General features: G+C 46.0%; 1 protein-coding gene across 1 annotated transcript in view; it reads left to right on the forward strand.

Moving 5' to 3' along the window:
• Positions 1-18,511, forward strand: part of LOC124013791 (dedicator of cytokinesis protein 4-like) — a 150,657-nt gene that overhangs the window by 110,109 nt on the left and 22,037 nt on the right. Inside the window, 13 exon segments of the mRNA XM_046328315.1 lie at positions 611-704; positions 848-996; positions 1,652-1,738; positions 1,844-1,948; positions 2,335-2,476; positions 6,602-6,768; positions 7,883-7,969; positions 11,320-11,496; positions 15,388-15,471; positions 15,604-15,723; positions 15,914-16,038; positions 16,723-16,843; positions 17,037-17,118. Of these exon segments, the coding sequence (XP_046184271.1) occupies positions 611-704; positions 848-996; positions 1,652-1,738; positions 1,844-1,948; positions 2,335-2,476; positions 6,602-6,768; positions 7,883-7,969; positions 11,320-11,496; positions 15,388-15,471; positions 15,604-15,723; positions 15,914-16,038; positions 16,723-16,843; positions 17,037-17,118 (1,540 nt within the window).

Below are 18,511 nucleotides of genomic sequence, written 5' to 3' on the forward strand. Positions count from 1 at the left end.
TCTCCTGTCACCATAGAAACCCCATTTATTTGTTGCTAGCCTTTTGTCCCGTTGAACTATTGTGTAAAGAGAGCAGGACCAGGGCTGTGTTTCTGTTCCATTCCCAGTGATGATAAAGTTGCTATGATGATCGTGCTTTTTAGACCAGGGCTCAAATAGTTCACAGCCCGCTCATACAATACACAATGTTCTGGGTTGTCTTTGTTGCCATGCCAACCCGGTGGATTTATTTTGTGCGTGGTGTCTTTCAGTCCTGCAGGTTTATCTTACATAACGGACCGAAGCACTAGGAGCCTGAAAGCACCTGTTCATGTGGACCGATAGCACAGAGTTCATTACTATTCAGTAGCTGTTAAACAATTGCACACTTTGCTCTCTCTCTCTCTCTCTCTCTCTCTCTCTCTCTCTCTCTCTTTCTCTCTCTCTTTCTATTTCTCTCTCTCTCTCTCTCTCTCTCTCTCTCTCTCTCTCTCTCTCTCTCTCTCTCTCTCTCTCTCTCTCTCTTTCTCTCTCTCTTTCTCTTTCTCTCTCTCTTTCTCTTTCTCTCTCTCTTTCTCTTTCTCTCTCTCTTTCTCTCTCTCTTTCTCTCCCCCCCGTTGGCTGTCTCTAGAATTTCTACAAAACTGAGTTGAACAAGGAGGAGATGTACATCCGCTACATACACAAGCTGTACGAACTGCACCTGAAAGCACAGAATTACACAGGTACACTGTAAAACATGGCCTGTAAATTAAGCCATGTATGAAGTGTGTGTGTGAATGCTATGTTTGGGCTGTGAGTGTGCCTGTTCGTGGGCTCAAGGGTTTGGCATAACCATGACTATGTGGTGTTGTTGTGTGTTGTACAGAGGCCTCCTACACGCTTCTGTTGTATGACGAGCTGTTGGAGTGGTCCGATAGGCCCCTCAGAGAGTTCCTCAACTACCCCATGCAGAGCGAGTGGCAGAGGAAGGAGTACCTCCATCTTACCATTGTACAGAACTTTGACAGGGGGAAGGTGGGATCTCTCTCTCTCTCTCTCTCTCTCTCTCTCTCTCTCTCTCTCACCCTTTCTTTCACTCCCTTTGTCTCCGTCTCACTCTTTCACTCTTTTATCTCTTGTTCATTGTTTCTGTCTCTCGTTCACCCTTCCCCACACTCTCCATTAACAATCACCCTGGAACAGTGTCGTAATTAAAAGGGCAGTCTTACTTGAATGCTCTGCTCAGCAACTCCCATTACTTTATTTCTCTGCTGAATCATTCAAAATGTCCTCCCCCGTTATTCTTTGCCCAATTTCCCTGTGAATTCACGACCAAAGCCATCTGCTCGCTGCCGCTGCCTTGGGATTAAGACACAGCAGGAACGGAAAGCTTCCATTTCATTAGCACGGTGGCTGGGTGTTGCACCTGCATGGTGACTGCAGGTCTGCCTTGGCAGTTGGCACGGTTATTGTTAGTACACTACCGCCACCCAGTGGTCAACACTCATACTGCAGCCAGTGTCCTCATACTGCAGGCCATTTGACATGTTTTGTCAGCATCTCAATATTCTAAAGAGGTTTCCTTCCCTTGAATATTTATCCTGCGAATGTGAAAGAAATGAAAAGGCGAAAACACGTTCCTATTGAGATGTGACCATTGTTAATGTGATAATGTGTTTTGTTTCTTCAGTGTTGGGAGAACGGGATCATTCTGTGCAGAGAGCTGGCGGACCAGTACGAATCGTACTACGACTACAGGAACCTCAGCAAGATGAGGGTGAGTTACTTTACATCTTCTCGGTATATCTCCACGCTGACTGATCCCTGACCAGTTATGACATAACCTAATCGTGTTTTGTAACCTGACATTTCCTGTTGACAGATGATGGAGGCATCGCTGTATGATAAGATCATGGACCAACAGAGACTGGAGCCAGAGTTCTTCAGGGTCGGCTTCTATGGCAAGAAGTTCCCCTTCTTCCTAAGGGTACCGCTCTGTTTTACCACTGGTTTTGTTAATGAAAGGACCTTTTAGAGGCCAAAGAACTGCTCTTGAAGGCGTTTGCTCTCCCAATTTCCATCTGCACTTCTAAGCAAGTTGCTCATGAAGTATATTGCCTCTTAGTTTCCTCAAAAGGACTCGTAACTATGCATTCATAACCAACGTAACACAAAAGCAACCTCATAGGAATTGTTAGTGTGTGTTAGTGTGTGTTAGTGTTAGTGTGTAAGTCCTATTTTGAAGTTACATCATTAGAAGATTTGACCTCGAGACACTGTAGCCGTTGCAGATGCTGCAACTGTCCACTAGATGTCATGATAACCCCTGTGCTGTCTCTGTACTGCCTCTGATGCTCTCTGCCTCGTCTGCAGAATAAGGAGTTTGTGTGCCGTGGCCATGACTACGAGAGGCTGGAGGCCTTCCAGCAGCGCATGCTGAACGAGTTCCCCCACGCCATCGCCATGCAGCACGTCAACCAGCCTGACCAGACCATCTACCAGGCCGAGGCTCAGTGTATCCTTTATTGACCTATTGACATAGACAACATACACTATACACTACACACACACACACACACACACACACACACACACACACACACACACACACACACACACACTAGTTTGTTTTACTATCCTTGTGGGGACCAAACAATTGATTTCCATTCAAAAACCTATTTTCCCTTACCTTAAACCTAACCCTTTACATTGGTGGGAATTGGCCTATACGGTGGATAGGGCTAGATTGAAGTGTGTTTCTTACAGAAGATATATGGAATACATACATGTATAACCATGGTAAAACATGTAATACATGTATAACCATGGTAAAACAAAACAGGAACAGTTTGGAGATTAGGGAAAAATGATTAGACTAAAGGTGAGGACACAACAGTTCACCTGCATTTGACATTTACTGTACTTTCCTTTCTCATTTGTTACGAAGTCTGAAAACACTCTGGATACATTCAGTAACACGATGAGAATATTCTTGGAAAACGCGGGGTAGGTAAGACAAGACAATGACAACGTTTTGAGTGAGAGATCAAACTAGTTGTCTCCAAGTGATCACACGCACCTCTCCAGTTTGCACAGTTCCTAAGTCATTTCCATGCTCACTTATGACTCAAAGAAGAGTCTTCAACCACGAGGTGCTTCTTTGAGCTCTCCTAGCTGTGCCGTCGACGAACCAGAACAAGCCGGCTTGTAGTTGTTTTGATTGGAACACAGCCCCGCATCCCCGCCATCTATCCCCGGGCATCATTTGAAAGCTTGTTCTATTGCCAACATGATTCGCTTTTACAAGGCAATTCAGAGAAGCGGATAGCCATTTCGGTGCATATAGAACGTACTCATGAGTGCATTCAGACGCAAAGTCCGCAGCAGATTTTCTCAGGACAACCCAGGGTACAACGCCATGTCATCTTGGAACTGCACATCAAACATAGTGATCATAAACGTTGACACTGTATATTTAAAGAGTTTTACGATATGGACTATGGTGTTTTGGCTTGTATGACATTTAAAGCTGTATTTATTATAATCCTCAACGTCTCGTCTCGTCTTTATAAATACATCGAATCCTCTTAAATTTACAGCATTTCTCTCACTCGGACAACCAAAACATTTGCAAAAGTGTCCCAATTAGCAGGAGGGATGGGGACAACTTCCTGTCGCGCGTGGTGCTCATGCTCAGAACGTCTGTCAAGTCAAAAGCCACACAGAGCTCTGATGTCATGTATAGCATATTACTGTACAGCCACTGTGTTTCAATTTAGGCACTTGACCAAATCTGCCATTTTCAACCCGAATACGGGTACGAGTCTAATGGGTTAACCTGACCTGAACCTCAACGACTAAACTTAACCCCTTGCCTAAAATAGCCTTTTTCCGTGTGGGGACTCTCAAAATGTCCCACACTTGTTAAAATGTTGTTGTGAGGACTTCTGGTCCCCGCAAGGACAGTAAAAGCAAAAACACACACACACACACACACACACACACACACACACACACACACACACACACACACACACACACACACACACACACACACACACACACACACACACACACACACACACACACACACACACACACACACACACACACACACACACACACACAGTGGTACGCTGCATCCCACATGTCTAGTAAGCCTCAATAATCTAAATGGCATATTATACCGGACTGATTATTCCTTTTGAATAAGGATATCAATAGGAGCCATATTAGGAGTGTTTCCTAACCTAACCAGGAAACTCTTAGGACCCTAGTTTTCTTACACCGCACACAGGTTTCTACCGCATTACAGCATGTTGATTTATAGAGGAGTAAACCAAAGGTATGACTCCTTCCCATCTTGGTCCCGAGCCAGATCTCGAGCCATGCTGTAAACACACACGTGAGGACTTAGTGCGGATCGGGATCGATCCCTTGATGAAGATGCACAAGGTGTCTGTAGGACGCGGCAGCCATCTTAATGATCCTCCTCCTCCTCCTTTTCCACACGTGATTGATGGGACAGCTGTTTGGAAGGAGCCGCTCCCGCTCTCTCTCTCTGAGTGTGTGTGGATGTGTATACATGCACTCCCTCTATATGGGTGTGTGTGTGTGGATGTGTATACATGCACTCCCTCTATATGGGTGTGTGTGTGTGGATGTGTATACATGCACTCCCTCTATATGGGTGTGTGTGTGTGGATGTGTATACATGCACTCCCTCTATATGGGTGTGTGTGTGTGGATGTGTATACATGCACTCCCTCTATATGGGTGTGAGTGTGTGGATGTGTATACATGCACTCCCTCTATATGGGTGTGTGTGTGTGGATGTGTATACATGCACTCCCTCTATATGGGTGTGTGTGTGTGGATGTGTATACATGCACTCCCTCTATATGGGTGTGTGTGTGTGGATGTGTATACATGCACTCCCTCTATATGGGTGTGTGTGTGTGGATGTGTATACATGCACTCCCTCTATATGGGTGTGAGTGTGTGGATGTGTATACATGCACTCCCTCTATATGGGTGTGTGTGTGTGGATGTGTATACATGCACTCCCTCTATATGTGTGTGTGTGTGTGGATGTGTATACATGCACTCCTCTATATGGGTGTGAGTGTGTGGATGTGTATACATGCACTCCCTCTATATGGGTGTGTGTGTGTGGATGTGTATACATGCACTCCTCTATATGGGTGTGTGTGTGTGGATGTGTATACATGCACTCCCTCTATATGGGTGTGAGTGTGTGGATGTGTATACATGCACTCCCTCTATATGGGTGTGTGTGTGGATGTGTATACATGCACTCCCTCTATATGGGTGTGTGTGTGTGGATGTGTATACATGCACTCCTCTATATGGGTGTGTGTGTGTGGATGTGTATACATGCACTCCCTCTATATGGGTGTGTGTGTGTGGATGTGTATACATGCACTCCCTCTATATGGGTGTGTGTGTGTGGATGTGTATACATGCACTCCTCTATATGGGTGTGTGTGTGTGGATGTGTATACATGCACTCCCTCTATATGGGTGTGTGTGTGTGGATGTGTATACATGCACTCCCTCTATATGGGTGTGAGTGTGTGGATGTGTATACATGCACTCCCTCTATATGGGTGTGTGTGTGTGGATGTGTATACATGCACTCCCTCTATATGGGTGTGTGTGTGTGGATGTGTATACATGCACTCCCTCTATATGGGTGTGAGTGTGTGGATGTGTATACATGCACTCCCTCTATATGGGTGTGTGTGTGTGTGGATGTGTATACATGCACTCCCTCTATATGGGTGTGTGTGTGTGGATGTGTATACATGCACTCCCTCTATATGGGTGTGAGTGTGTGGATGTGTATACATGCACTCCTCTATATGGGTGTGTGTGTGTGGATGTGTATACATGCACTCCCTCTATATGGGTGTGTGTGTGTGGATGTGTATACATGCACTCCCTCTATATGGGTGTGTGTGTGTGGATGTGTATACATGCACTCCCTCTATATGGGTGTGTGTGTGTGGATGTGTATACATGCACTCCCTCTATATGGGTGTGTGTGTGTGGATGTGTATACATGCACTCCCTCTATATGGGTGTGTGTGTGTGGATGTGTATACATGCACTCCCTCTATATGGGTGTGTGTGTGTGGATGTGTATACATGCACTCCCTCTATATGGGTGTGAGTGTGTCGTCTATTCTGTGTTTTTGACTTTTCTCCGAGTGCAATTAGAGCAGACAAGGCCCCTCAAACAGCATTAGCATACAGCTTTGTTATCCTCATGTGTCGTTAATCATTGAGGCTCCCTGGACCCATGCCCGTCCCTATTGATATCTATGGGCTGATGAGCTCTCCCTCCACAACGCTGATACAGGCCAGTCCTGCTGCCAATGGGTATGTGTTATGATATAGTGTGGGGTGGACGTTCAGATATATGGCTACAGGATATGATTAGCAGGAAAGGATGTCTTAACACAGGAATTGGATGGATAGACCTGTGGAACCAAGGAAAGAGGGGGGGTGAGGAAAGTGTGTGTGCATGTGCTTGCGTTCGTGTGTGTATGTGTGTTTGCCCGACCTATTGTACGCACCTTTGTGGATCAGTCATATCCTTGACGTGCCGGCCCAGACCTACAGATCTACGCGGTGAGCCCAATCCCAGAGAGCCAGGACGTGCTGCAGAGAGACGGAGTGCCTGACAACATCAAGAGCTTCTATAAGGTCAACCACATCTGGAGGTTCAGATACGACAGGCCGTTTCACAAGGGCACCAAGGACAAAGAGAACGAGTTCAAGGTGGGAAACACGCAGTGGATGTGCATGCAAAAAAAACCTCTCCTCTGTGCCTTTCTGTTTCTCTCTCTCTCTTGCCTTTCTGTCTCGCTCGCCTCGTCATCTTATCTCTCCTTTCTGGACTTGTTAGTGTTCTCCTTCAATGTTTACCCCACATCCCTCTCTTTACTCACTTTCCCTCCCTCTCCCTCTCTCCCAATCTCTCGTCCTCCCTCTCTCCATTCTCTTGTTTATTGAGTGGTTGTGTGGGTGGCTCATGGTCTTCCTCTCTGTATTACAGGTGTGTTCAGGTGTTGTTTAATTCATAGTCCTACTAATTAGACTCTGGGGCTTGGAGAGGCTGAGACATGGAGCTCAGTCTAAATATCGTCTCTCCAGACTCCACCCACCCACGCTCACTCAATCTCCATTCGTTATCTTAATTTTGTCAGGTTTATGAATTGGATATCATCATCATATCCATATCGTCCCGAGGGTTAGGTTTCCCAGCTGTCTTTTTTTGGGGTCTAGTTAGTACTTGAAATAAACTGTTCAGGCCAAGTGGATTTGACATTTAATATGGACATATTAAGTAGCAGGAATCAGTTCTGTGTTGATGTGACCTCGGAAAATGATGGGACAGAAAATATAATTTGGTTTCTAAACTCCTTGTGGATGAAAGGAAAGGTATTACTGGAATATATATACGAATCTCGTGTTTTAATTCATTTAATTCAGTGACATTGCATCATTTGCAGATCGGTGTAGACTGCTGCTATGAGAACTCTGTATCCATGAGTATGTGTACTACTTGGACATTTATATGAACCAGTGCCTACACATCATATATTGACAGGAGAGAAAAGCAATGTTCTGTGCTACTCGGATGTGTGGGTGAATGTGTTTGCAGAGTGCCAGCATTAACATGAAGTGTGTGTGTGCCTGCCTGCCTGCATGTCCGTGTGTGTGTGTGTGTGTGTGTGTGTGTGTGTGTGTGTGTGTGTGTGTGTGTGTGTGTGTGTGTGTGTGTGTGTGTGTGTGTGTGTGTGTGTGTGTGTGTGTGTGTGTGTGTGTGTGTGTGTGTGTGTGTGTGTGTGTGTGTGTGTGTGTGTGTGTGTGTGTGTGTGTGTGTTTTCAGAGCTTGTGGGTGGAGAGGACTACACTAACCCTGGTCCAGAGCCTGCCAGGAATCTCCAGATGGTTCGAGGTGGAGAAGAGAGAACTGGTGAGTCTCTTACACTCCTCCAATAACCTCCTCATATAACCCCATTCACAACACACTGCTCAATGCTGACCCAGCTATGTTCTAACTTTGCAGAGAGCCCAACCGAGCTCCCTGAGTGTAGACCTATATTAAAGGGAAATTTCATCTCCAGCACCACCCCAACATCTACATCTGTGAAAATTGTGCATTTCTATGTTTTGTCGTAAAAAACAAATTATGGGAAGATAAGTGTTTCCAATGATTGTGAAATGTCCCTTTAAGAGAAGGGTGAAAGTTATTCATAAGATTCATAATTATAATGTTACTCTGTAACTTCCGACGGATCAACCTGCATACGGGAAGGTTGTGTCTTAGAGAGATGGTGTTTGTTTTAGGGATGCACGATATATCAGTGAACATATCGGAATCGGACAATATTAGCAAACAATGCCAACATCGGCCGATGTGCAAAACCGATGTCAAAGCTGACGCGCATACCTATGTAACGAAGGTACATGACGTAATGACGCCACGTAAAATGTTGAGCTACATGTGCAGCACAGCATTCCTAACCTCGCCCACAATGTCTGCTGTGTGGATCGACAAGTCAAGCAGTCATTTGAAAGAGTAACTACATTTCAGCGAGACAACGCAAACGCAAAATCCTGTAAAGCCAAGATAATGGAATTCATTGCCCTTGACAATCAACGGTTTTCTGTCGTGGGCGATGTTGGCTTTTGCTGACTGGTCGAGCACTATTTTTACGATGTTGCCCTACCGGAGTTACACGGTAATAGTGTTACTGCTATTAGCTTCACGACATACATACTATGGAATGCCGTTTGGATCTTTGCGCGTCAAAAAATATACAATAGCTCTGTCAAAGCTGTACGAAAAAGTCAGCAAACACCGGCCATGAACGATGTGTTAACAATACCGCAAGAGCAAGCTAATAAAGCATCATTTGTTCGACCGCAACTTCTGGGGTAGCTAGCATTAGCTTGGTAACGTAAACTCACCCCATTCCGTACAAATGTGCGCAACCGCAACATTGAAACGAGACTGTGTTGATGTCAAAATCAGGGGTGTGAACTAGGTTTCTATTCAAGTGTTGATCGACATGGTAATGGCTCTATAGTATTGGAGAAAAGTGGGAAAGAACTGACCCTCCGTTACATCTTGACGTGTCATGTAAACGTACAGCACGCATAAAGCAACTATTTCTGTCTTACAATCTCTCTCCACCAGGTGTAGCACTTCTATCATCCTTTAAAAACAAGGGGGTAAGGGGCGGATACCTAGTAATTTTTTGCGTCATCATTGCATGCAATCATCATTCTCAAAACCGCTGTTTACTTCTAAGATCACTTTAGCACCGCCCTAAAAACCAGATTAAAATTCGACACAAACCTTCAAATAGGTATGTAACGACACATTTCAGTTACATTTTTAGAGGCGATAAGGTGATACGTTGGACAGATCGAGTGAAAAAAAGCAATTTTCCCACACAACATCTCTCCTTCTCACTATCACGCATTAGTTTCGCTTCCCCACCCGCCAACGGGGCTCATTGCCTGCTTGATATTATGCAGAAACAGGCAGCTTTTAGGTCATGTAATTGATTCTGTTGGAAAGGGGAGAAATTGTGCTTTACAATGGTATTAACATTGCAGTTGATCTGGAAGTATTACGTTTTTGGGGCGCTAAAATAAGGGCAATTGTACGGACCACGGCGATGTACGAGTTTACATTACCTAGCTTGCACCAATACAACCAGCCTGACAACAATGAGCAGTAAAAACTGCAGTCATTTTCATTATTCTTAGCAATGATTTAGGAGTCCTTGTGAGTAAGTATTAACTAGGTTGCCACTTGTTGTTTGCCTATTGAAATTGAACTTCAGTTCATGTAAATAAATAGCTAGCCAGCTACTTAACACTGTTGCCCAAAGCTAACGTTATAAGCAGCCAGCTAGCGTCATCTGTCTGGTGAGGCTCCACCGGACCGGGTTATGTGTTGTGAAGCTAGCCACAGGATTAGGCACAATAGTGGAAATTGCGTTTTGCCTTGAAAATAACCGCAAAGTACACTATTGTGGCTAGCTTCACATAGATAGGTCCGACCACTATTAATCAAATAATAACTGTCTTATTAATTAGGGTTATTTTAGATGATGACACATAGCTATATAGTTAGTTAGCTAACTAGAGCTAGTGAAACAGATTGTCGTTTTGCTATGTTTTTGAGGAAGAACATTGTTTGCATCCATGAGCTAGCTAGCTTTTTTTATGACCAGCACTGTAGGTGCGTGAGACAACTTTACCAGCATCATAGCATACGTATCGATGAATCGTTGTGACATGAAATACGAGTGATAGAGTAGTCAATGTGTAATAACTACGTAAAACATTTATGAGCTCGTTAAATTATTATGTCCTGATTGGTCAATAAACTTATTTGACATGTCAAATAGTGTTAAATATTATATTCTTTGACACGCAAAGACCCAAACGGCGTTCCATAGAAGTCCTGGTTGAGAATGAAACGACTGAACAAACGAACAACGAAACAGCACAGCAAGTAAGTGAAAGAAATAGGTTTTGATTATGTTTTACTGGTAATGGGGACATGCGTAAATGCCAACTAAATAACTTTTTGGTCAGTGTGGTGTGTGTGTAACCTTTATTTAAATAGGCAAGTCAGTTAAAGAACAAATTCTTATTTACATTGACGGCCTACCCCGGCCAAACCCGTATGACGCTGGGCCAATTGTGCGCCGCCCTATGGGACTCCCAATCACGGCCGGATGTGATACAACCTGGATTCGAACCAGGGACTGTAGCGACGCCTCTTGCACTGAGATGCAGTACCTTAGACCGCTGCGTCCGTGTGTGTATGTGTTAAATATTTAACTGTCCTAGAATGCTTAAAAGGCTGCTAAAATTTTAAATATTGGTTATCGGTATCATCTTTTTTGGCAAGGAAAATATTGGAAAACAGTATCATCCAAAAATGTCATATGCACCTGGATCACTATTTTGTTTTTGTGTGTGTGAGTTGAGAGAGTGTGTGTGAGAAAAATACTTATACTTACTTACTTTGTGTTTATGTGGCCTGCCTTATTTTGTGTGTCTCGTCTCTACTTATACATATTCTGATTGTGTGTGTGTGTGTGTGTGTGTGTGTGTGTGTGTGTGTGTGTGTGTGTGTGTGTGTGTGTGTGTGTGTGTGTGTGTGTGTGTGTGTGTGTGTGTGTGTGTGTGTGTGTGTGTGTGCGTGTGTGCGTGTGTTTGTTGTATCTCTACATAGAGGTATGCATATGTCTGTGTATATATACTAATATCTTATCACCCTGTGTTTTCCTCCTCAAGGTGGAAGTGAGCCCGTTGGAGAATGCCATCGAGGTGATTGAGAACAAGAACCTGCAGTTACGGACGCTGATTGCCCAGTGCCAGAGCAGACAGATGCAGAACATCAACCCCCTCACCATGTGCCTCAACGGGGTCATCGACGCCGCCGTCAACGGGGGGCTCGCACGCTACCAAGAGGTCAGAGGGCAGTGATGATGTGACTGGCTTACATCGGTCACTCAATATTGTGTGGAGACATTGTCTGGGCATGCTAGATCTAGAATGTCAGTACAGTCTGTCTCATGTGTTTGTATAAAAAGTGCGCATTCAGTAATACAGACACGGACAGGGACAGATGGCAGACGGACAGATGGAGACAGAGACAGCATGAGACAGACAGAGACAGACAGACAGAGACAGACATACAGCAACATTCAGACAGACATACAGCAACATTCAGACAGACAGACAGCAACATTCAGACAGACAGACAGCAACAGACAGACAGACAGACAGATACAGACAGCAACCGACATGCAGTCATCGACAGACAGACATACAGCGATAGACAGATAGCAACAGACTTGCATACAGCGACAGACAGATAGCGACAGACAGACAGCGGCATACAGATAGCAATAGACAGGCAGATACAGACGGAGAGGCAGATACAGACAGCAACCGACATGCAGTCATTCGACAGACATATAGCGATAGACAGATAGCAACAGACTTACATACATCGACAGACAGATAGCAACAGACAGGCAGATACAGACGGAGAGGCAGACGGAAACAGACAAACCTACAGACGGACACACAGCGACACAGAGCGACAGGCAGCGAGGGACAGCGACACAGAGCGACAGGCAGCGAGGGACAGCGACACAGAACGACAGGCAGCGAGGGACAGCGACACAGAACGACAGGCAGCGACAGGCAGAGAGGGACAGCGACACAGAGTGACAGGCAGAGAGGGACAGCGACACAGAACGACAGGCAGCGAGGGACAGCGACACAGAGCGACAGGCAGCGAGGGACAGCGACACAGAACGACATGCAGCGACAGGCAGCGAGGGACAGCGACACAGAGCGACATGCAGCGACAGGCAGCGAGGGACAGCGACACAGACACAGAGCGACAGGCAGCGAAGGACAGCGACACAGAGCGACATGCAGCGACAGGCAGCGAGGGACAGCGACACAGAGCGACAGCGACAGGCAGCGAGGGACAGACACAGACGACATGCAGCGACAGGACAGGACAGCGACACAGAGCGACATGGGACAGCGACACAGCGAGGGACAGCGACAGGCAGCGAGGGACAGCAGACGACAGAGCGACAGGCAGCGAGGGACAGCGACAGAGCGACATGCAGCGACAGGCAGCGAGGACAGCGACACAGCGACATGCAGCGACAGGCAGCGAGACAGGACAGGACAGCGACATGCAGGACAGACAGCGACAGGCAGCGAGGGACAGCGACAGAGCGCAGCGAGGACAGCGACACAGAGCGACATGCAGCGACAGGCAGCGAGGGACAGACATGCAGCGACAGGCAGCGAGGGACAGCGTCAGGCACAGACAGCGACACAGAACGACATGCAGCGACAGGCAGCGAGGGACAGCGACACAGAACGACATGCAGCGACAGGCAGCGAGGGACAGCGACACAGACGACATGCAGCGACAGGCAGCGAGGGACAGCGACACAGAACGACATGCAGCGACAGGCAGCGAGGGACAGCGACACAGAACGACATGCAGCGACAGGCAGCGAGGGACAGCGACACAGAACGACATGCAGCGACAGGCAGCGAGGGACAGCGACACAGAGCGACAGGCAGCGACACAGAGCGACAGGCAGCGAGGGACAGCGACACAGAGCGACAGGCAGCGAGGGACGGCGACACAGAGCGACAGGCAGCGAGGGACAGCGACACAGAGCGACAGGCAGCGAGGGACGGCGACACAGAGCGACAGGCAGCGAGGGACGGCGACAGAGCGACAGGCAGAGAGGGACAGGCGACACAGAGCGACAGGCAGCGTCAGGCAGAGAGGGACAGCGACACAGAGCGACAGGCAGAGAGGGACAGCGACACACAGCGACAGGCAGAGAGGGACAGTGACAGGCAGAGAGGGAGACTGCGACAGGCAGACTGCGACAGGCAGACAGACATAGAATAAGAAGGAGTTCCTTCAGACACATTCAAGGGCATATAAAATCACACATTACTTTGAAATATATACTTAAAAATACATACAGTAGATAAAAGTCCTGAATCTCTGTACTCTGTAAATTAAGTGTTAAATGAACCCTTTCTTTTCTTTCCAAATCCATAACGGAGTGCCATAGCGTCGGAGCTATAATCACTCCTTTTCAAGGAGACCTCCGGCATCTGTGTGTACTGTACAGTGGCTCTCGGTTGCGTAGCAACGCCACGCGTCGAGTTTGCGGCGAGGCTTAAGGGTGCCAAGTTAGCAGGGGTCTGCTCTCGTCATGACCGCCACTACCTCTCACCTCTATTAAACTGGTGGTGGCGATGATGTGATGAAGCCAAATATGAGGATGTAACAGGAAATGAGTTTGACCTGGGAGAGAATAGCTAAGCTAGCTACGGTTGTGTTTGCGCAATGTCCACCTGTTGCTGCTTGAAGTACATTATCTGCCAGAGCTTTGATCCAATAGGCTCATTGTATGAAGGATGTGATGATATACAATGCTGCTGAATCTGTAGACTACATGATGTGACTGTTTAGATCCAGTAGGTTTCATGTACCTACATACCATGATATTCAATGCGTACATTTTATAAACATATTACTAATTTCAAGTGTGTACCATTTGAGGGATATAATGATGATCTATACTATCCATAAAGGCAATGGAGAACGTCATACATACACATTTTGTATGCCTAATTCTCCATGATATTACACAATACACCATAAATACACCATAAATCAGTTTCTTTATTAGGATAACGCAATTGACTTTTATGCCAATTTGTTCAGCCATAAATGAAGCCGATATCAGTATTCATATTTCGATTTATTGCTCATGGTTATAGTTCCAGCCCCGAAGGAGAATCCAGCCTGATTTAATATCTATTTATTGCCAGCATTTCATCTTTAATTGAGGTTTTATAATGATTCACAATGTCACTTGACACTTGGAGTTTCTCCTCCTATCTCAAGTCCAACCAGCACCAGAGAAAAGTCCAATTTGATGCAAATATTGGTTGTTTTTCCACCCTCGGCTATGGATTTCAGACAGTTTTATTCATACAGCCGCGCTATGATTCACTAAGACGGAATAAGTCCCTTTTTCTGTGGCTTTGGACTATCTTTCACAGCAGTTGTTTTGGTCAAAGTGACCGCGGCGTTCACAGCGTCACAGCAGGGGTCGTAAAGCTGTGTTTTGTGTCGGGGATAACGATCGGGAGATGAGCCTGCTACTGTAGTCTAGCTAGCGCTGTTGCAATGTTCACATGGTGGTAATTGTGTGTGTTATTGTTTAGCTCGCGTCACGGTAAGAGGTTGCCTCTCACACTCAGATGGTAGACACAGATAGGACCATGCCTGTTTTAGGGGGGGGGGGCTTTGACGTAAGCAGTGAGCTCCTCTCCCCTTTTGAGTCCCCCCCCGCCCCCATCCCCCATATCTCTCTCTGTCTTTTTGGAGATAGCCTGAGACCAAACCCTGCGTTCTCCTTTGTGGAGACTCTTCCCCCTTTTGCTCTCTTTCCACGGAATATTTTAAAAGAGAGTTGTTGTTGTTGTTCATTTTCTGATGTGTTTTTATTGTGATGCAGATTAAAAAGCCTTGACTCTAATCTGCACTCATCTCAAGGGTTGCAAATATCAACATCAGGGAATATGCAACAGACACACTCATAATTATGCAAAGCATGTTTACATTATGAATATTATTTCTTCATTTTTGTCTTTTGCCCACAAAAAGACATATATATATATATATATATATAGAGAGAGAGAGAGACAGACAGACAGATAGATAGACAGACATACATGCATGGTGACACAATGAAGTAAACTGAAAGCATGCAATGAATTGTGTTCATGCAGGCGTTCTTTGTGAAGGACTACATCGTGAATCACCCGGAGGATGGGGAGAAGATCGGACGACTAAGGGAACTCATGTTCGAACAGGTCAGATACCCGACGTTGGAAAACGCTAGCCCCACTTTACTAGGAGAACTGCTTAGCTTTTGTGATGATATTTCATCTGGAAGAGATTAACGTTAGCAAACAAAAATGCACCGTCTCCGACTCCCCATCCAGGCTCACATCCTGGAGTATGGCCTGGCCGTCCACGAGAAGTTCGTTCCTCAGGACATGAGACCTCTACACAAGAAGCTGGTGGACCAGTTTCATGTGATGAAGTCTAGTCTGGGGATCCAGGTTAGTGAAGGCCACTCAACAGGAGCAGGAATCTCTAATCCTCAAATGGACCTTCATCAAGCCTGTGTTAGCGCAGCCATAACTCATGCTAGCCTAAACAATAGGCCAATCACAGGTTCTCCCTCTCTCTCTCTCTCTCTCTCTCTCTCTCTCTCTCTCCGTTTGCCCTTCTCTCTAATCCCCACCCCAGGAGTTTCCAGCATATGTGCGCGCCAGCCCCGTGCACTTCACCAACGGCAGCCCGCGTAGTTCATGCAGGAACTCGGCCCCCAACATCATCAGCCCAGATGGCGCTCGCGTGGTGGCCAGACGCAGGTGAGAAACACTGTCCTCGTCTCGCTTTATCTTTTTTCTCCCATCTTCCTCTCTCTCTTCACACCCTTCCTCATACTATTTTCTTTCCTCTCCATCTTAACTTCTCTTTTCCCTTTCTGTCTGTGCATCCTCTACCCCCCCCCCCATATCTCACTTCCTGGTTTGGCACCATATGGGCGTAGGTGGGCAGACTGGCACCTGCAGTGAGCTCTCTGTGTGTGTGCTCAGTGACCCTGCCAGTCTCTACCTGTAACATCCTACCTCCATCCTACCTCTTCACGAGCGTAATGAGGCATACACATAGACATACACAGCCCAGAGTGAAATATACACACCCACACACACATACACGTGCAAGCACACGCACACACACACACACACACACAAACTCAATATGTCCTCTTAAAATCGACCGCTTGCTAATTTAAAACTCACTAACAGTTTACTTGTGATTTAAGGAGAGATTATTTGGCTGTGATTTTCTTCTGAAACCCAAATATTGTGCCTTTTTATTAGAATGATATGGTATTATGTCAGATGAATGCACAACCACATTCTGAAAGTAACGGATCTTATTTTCTCATTCTCTTTCTCTATTTTTTTCTCTCTTTCTCTCGCTCTCTCTCTCTTTCTCTCTCTATTTCTCTTTCTCTTTCTCAATGTGTGTGTTATGTTTGTGATCAGTCCCCTCACTTACCCGGCTGTCAACCGCTACTCATCGTCATCGCTGTCATCTCAGGCCTCCAATGAAGTGAGCAACATCACAGGGCAGTCGGAGAGCTCTGATGAAGTCTTCAACATGCAGGTACAATTCCAAACGAATTTACCCGCAACCTCCCCTTTTTACCAGAGTGAATTCCTTTTTTTTGTGTGTGTTTGCAAAAGGCTGACGTGAGAAAGGTACTGATTTGGAGAATTCCAATCCCCCACACGATCCTGGCGGTCTATAATTCTTAACTTGCCAGTGATATTGTTGATGTAGTTGTTTGTCCCTGCAGCCCAGTCCATCTACCTCAAGCCTCAGCTCCAATCATTCTGCCTCTCCCAACGTGACCAGCTCTGCTCCGTCCAGCGCCAGAGGTAAGACGAGCAACGAGAAGGTGTAAGAGAGGGAGAGAGAGTGTGAGAAATTGGTGGGGGGAGGTGAACCCAATGAGGAACAAAAATAAAAAATATATCACCTATTGGAAAGACACCACAATAACCCAAAACACACTTGAATGCTTTTTGGCCTTCCACACAGTGCTTGGTGGCAAACTATCGGACCACCGTGTCGGAGAAAAACACAGACTATTTACAGACTCAAGGAGCACAGCCTGGCCATAGAGACCGGCCGTCACAGGCGGATCTGGCTACCCGGAGAGGACAGGCTGTGCACACTCTGCCCTCAAAGAGAGGTCGAGACAGAGCTGCATTTCCTTTTCCACTGCGAGGACTTTGCCGACATACAGGCAATTTTCTTCTGCAAAAAAAGGAAAACAAATATGACTTTGAAAGAAAAACATTGGGAGAAAATAACCTCTCTAGAAAGAGAGAGAGAGCGAGAGAGAGAGAGAGAAAAAAACAAAAAAAACAGCTCATATCATATCTGAAATAGTATCAGTACTTGCACTGGGAACAATCTGTATTCAGACCAAAATACTTCACTGAAACAGAAAACGGTGTCCTACTGGAGGACATCAAGAAATCACTAGATGAGGGAAATGTGGTCGGAGCAGTCTTCCGTGACATGAACACGTCCTTTGACATAGTTAATCACAGTGTACTGATCTCCAAACTGTTCTCAGACAAAGCCATACGCCGGTTTGGTTCATTCCCCCAGAAATTCTGCCACCACAATATGAGATTTGCTTTGTGCATGTAATCGTGATAATGTGCTGATATGTGACGCAATGTCATTTGAATTGATTATGCACGACTTTCGTTCCTTTCGTGTTCCATAAAAGACATTGTAGGGACGGTTGTTGACAATTTGCGTTCGATAGAAACACCCATCGGACGATTGTTTGTTCAATGTGTCCATGTGTTTTGCACTTGTCCCCATCCAAATAAACCAAACAACAAAAGAGATGGAAATAGACAGACAGAAATAGCACGAAGGAGGAGAAATCAAATGATTACCGTTTTGTTGTCATGTAGTTAGATTGGTAAGCAACTAAGTGTTGTGTGATTGAAAAATGTATGCATGAATGCACACATGGGAGAAAGAAAGAGAGATGAAATGGAGACACAAATCCAATCTTGAGAGGGTGCATTGTTGATTACGCCTGTGAATCGTAGAGAATGTCTCTAAGCCCTATAAGAAGCGTGGCGCCACAGCCGGCCAGGTTAGGAGGTTCTCTAGAGGATTGCGACTATCTAATCGCTCCTCCTGCCTCTTCTCTCCCCTCGCTCAGACACTCACGTGTTTCTGCCCGACGCAGATCATAAACATAAGAATACATGGAGACAGTTCTGGATGCCTGGACACTCC

The sequence above is a fragment of the Oncorhynchus gorbuscha genome, linkage group LG25 (assembly GCF_021184085.1).
Source record: "Oncorhynchus gorbuscha isolate QuinsamMale2020 ecotype Even-year linkage group LG25, OgorEven_v1.0, whole genome shotgun sequence".
NCBI lineage: Eukaryota > Metazoa > Chordata > Actinopteri > Salmoniformes > Salmonidae > Oncorhynchus > Oncorhynchus gorbuscha.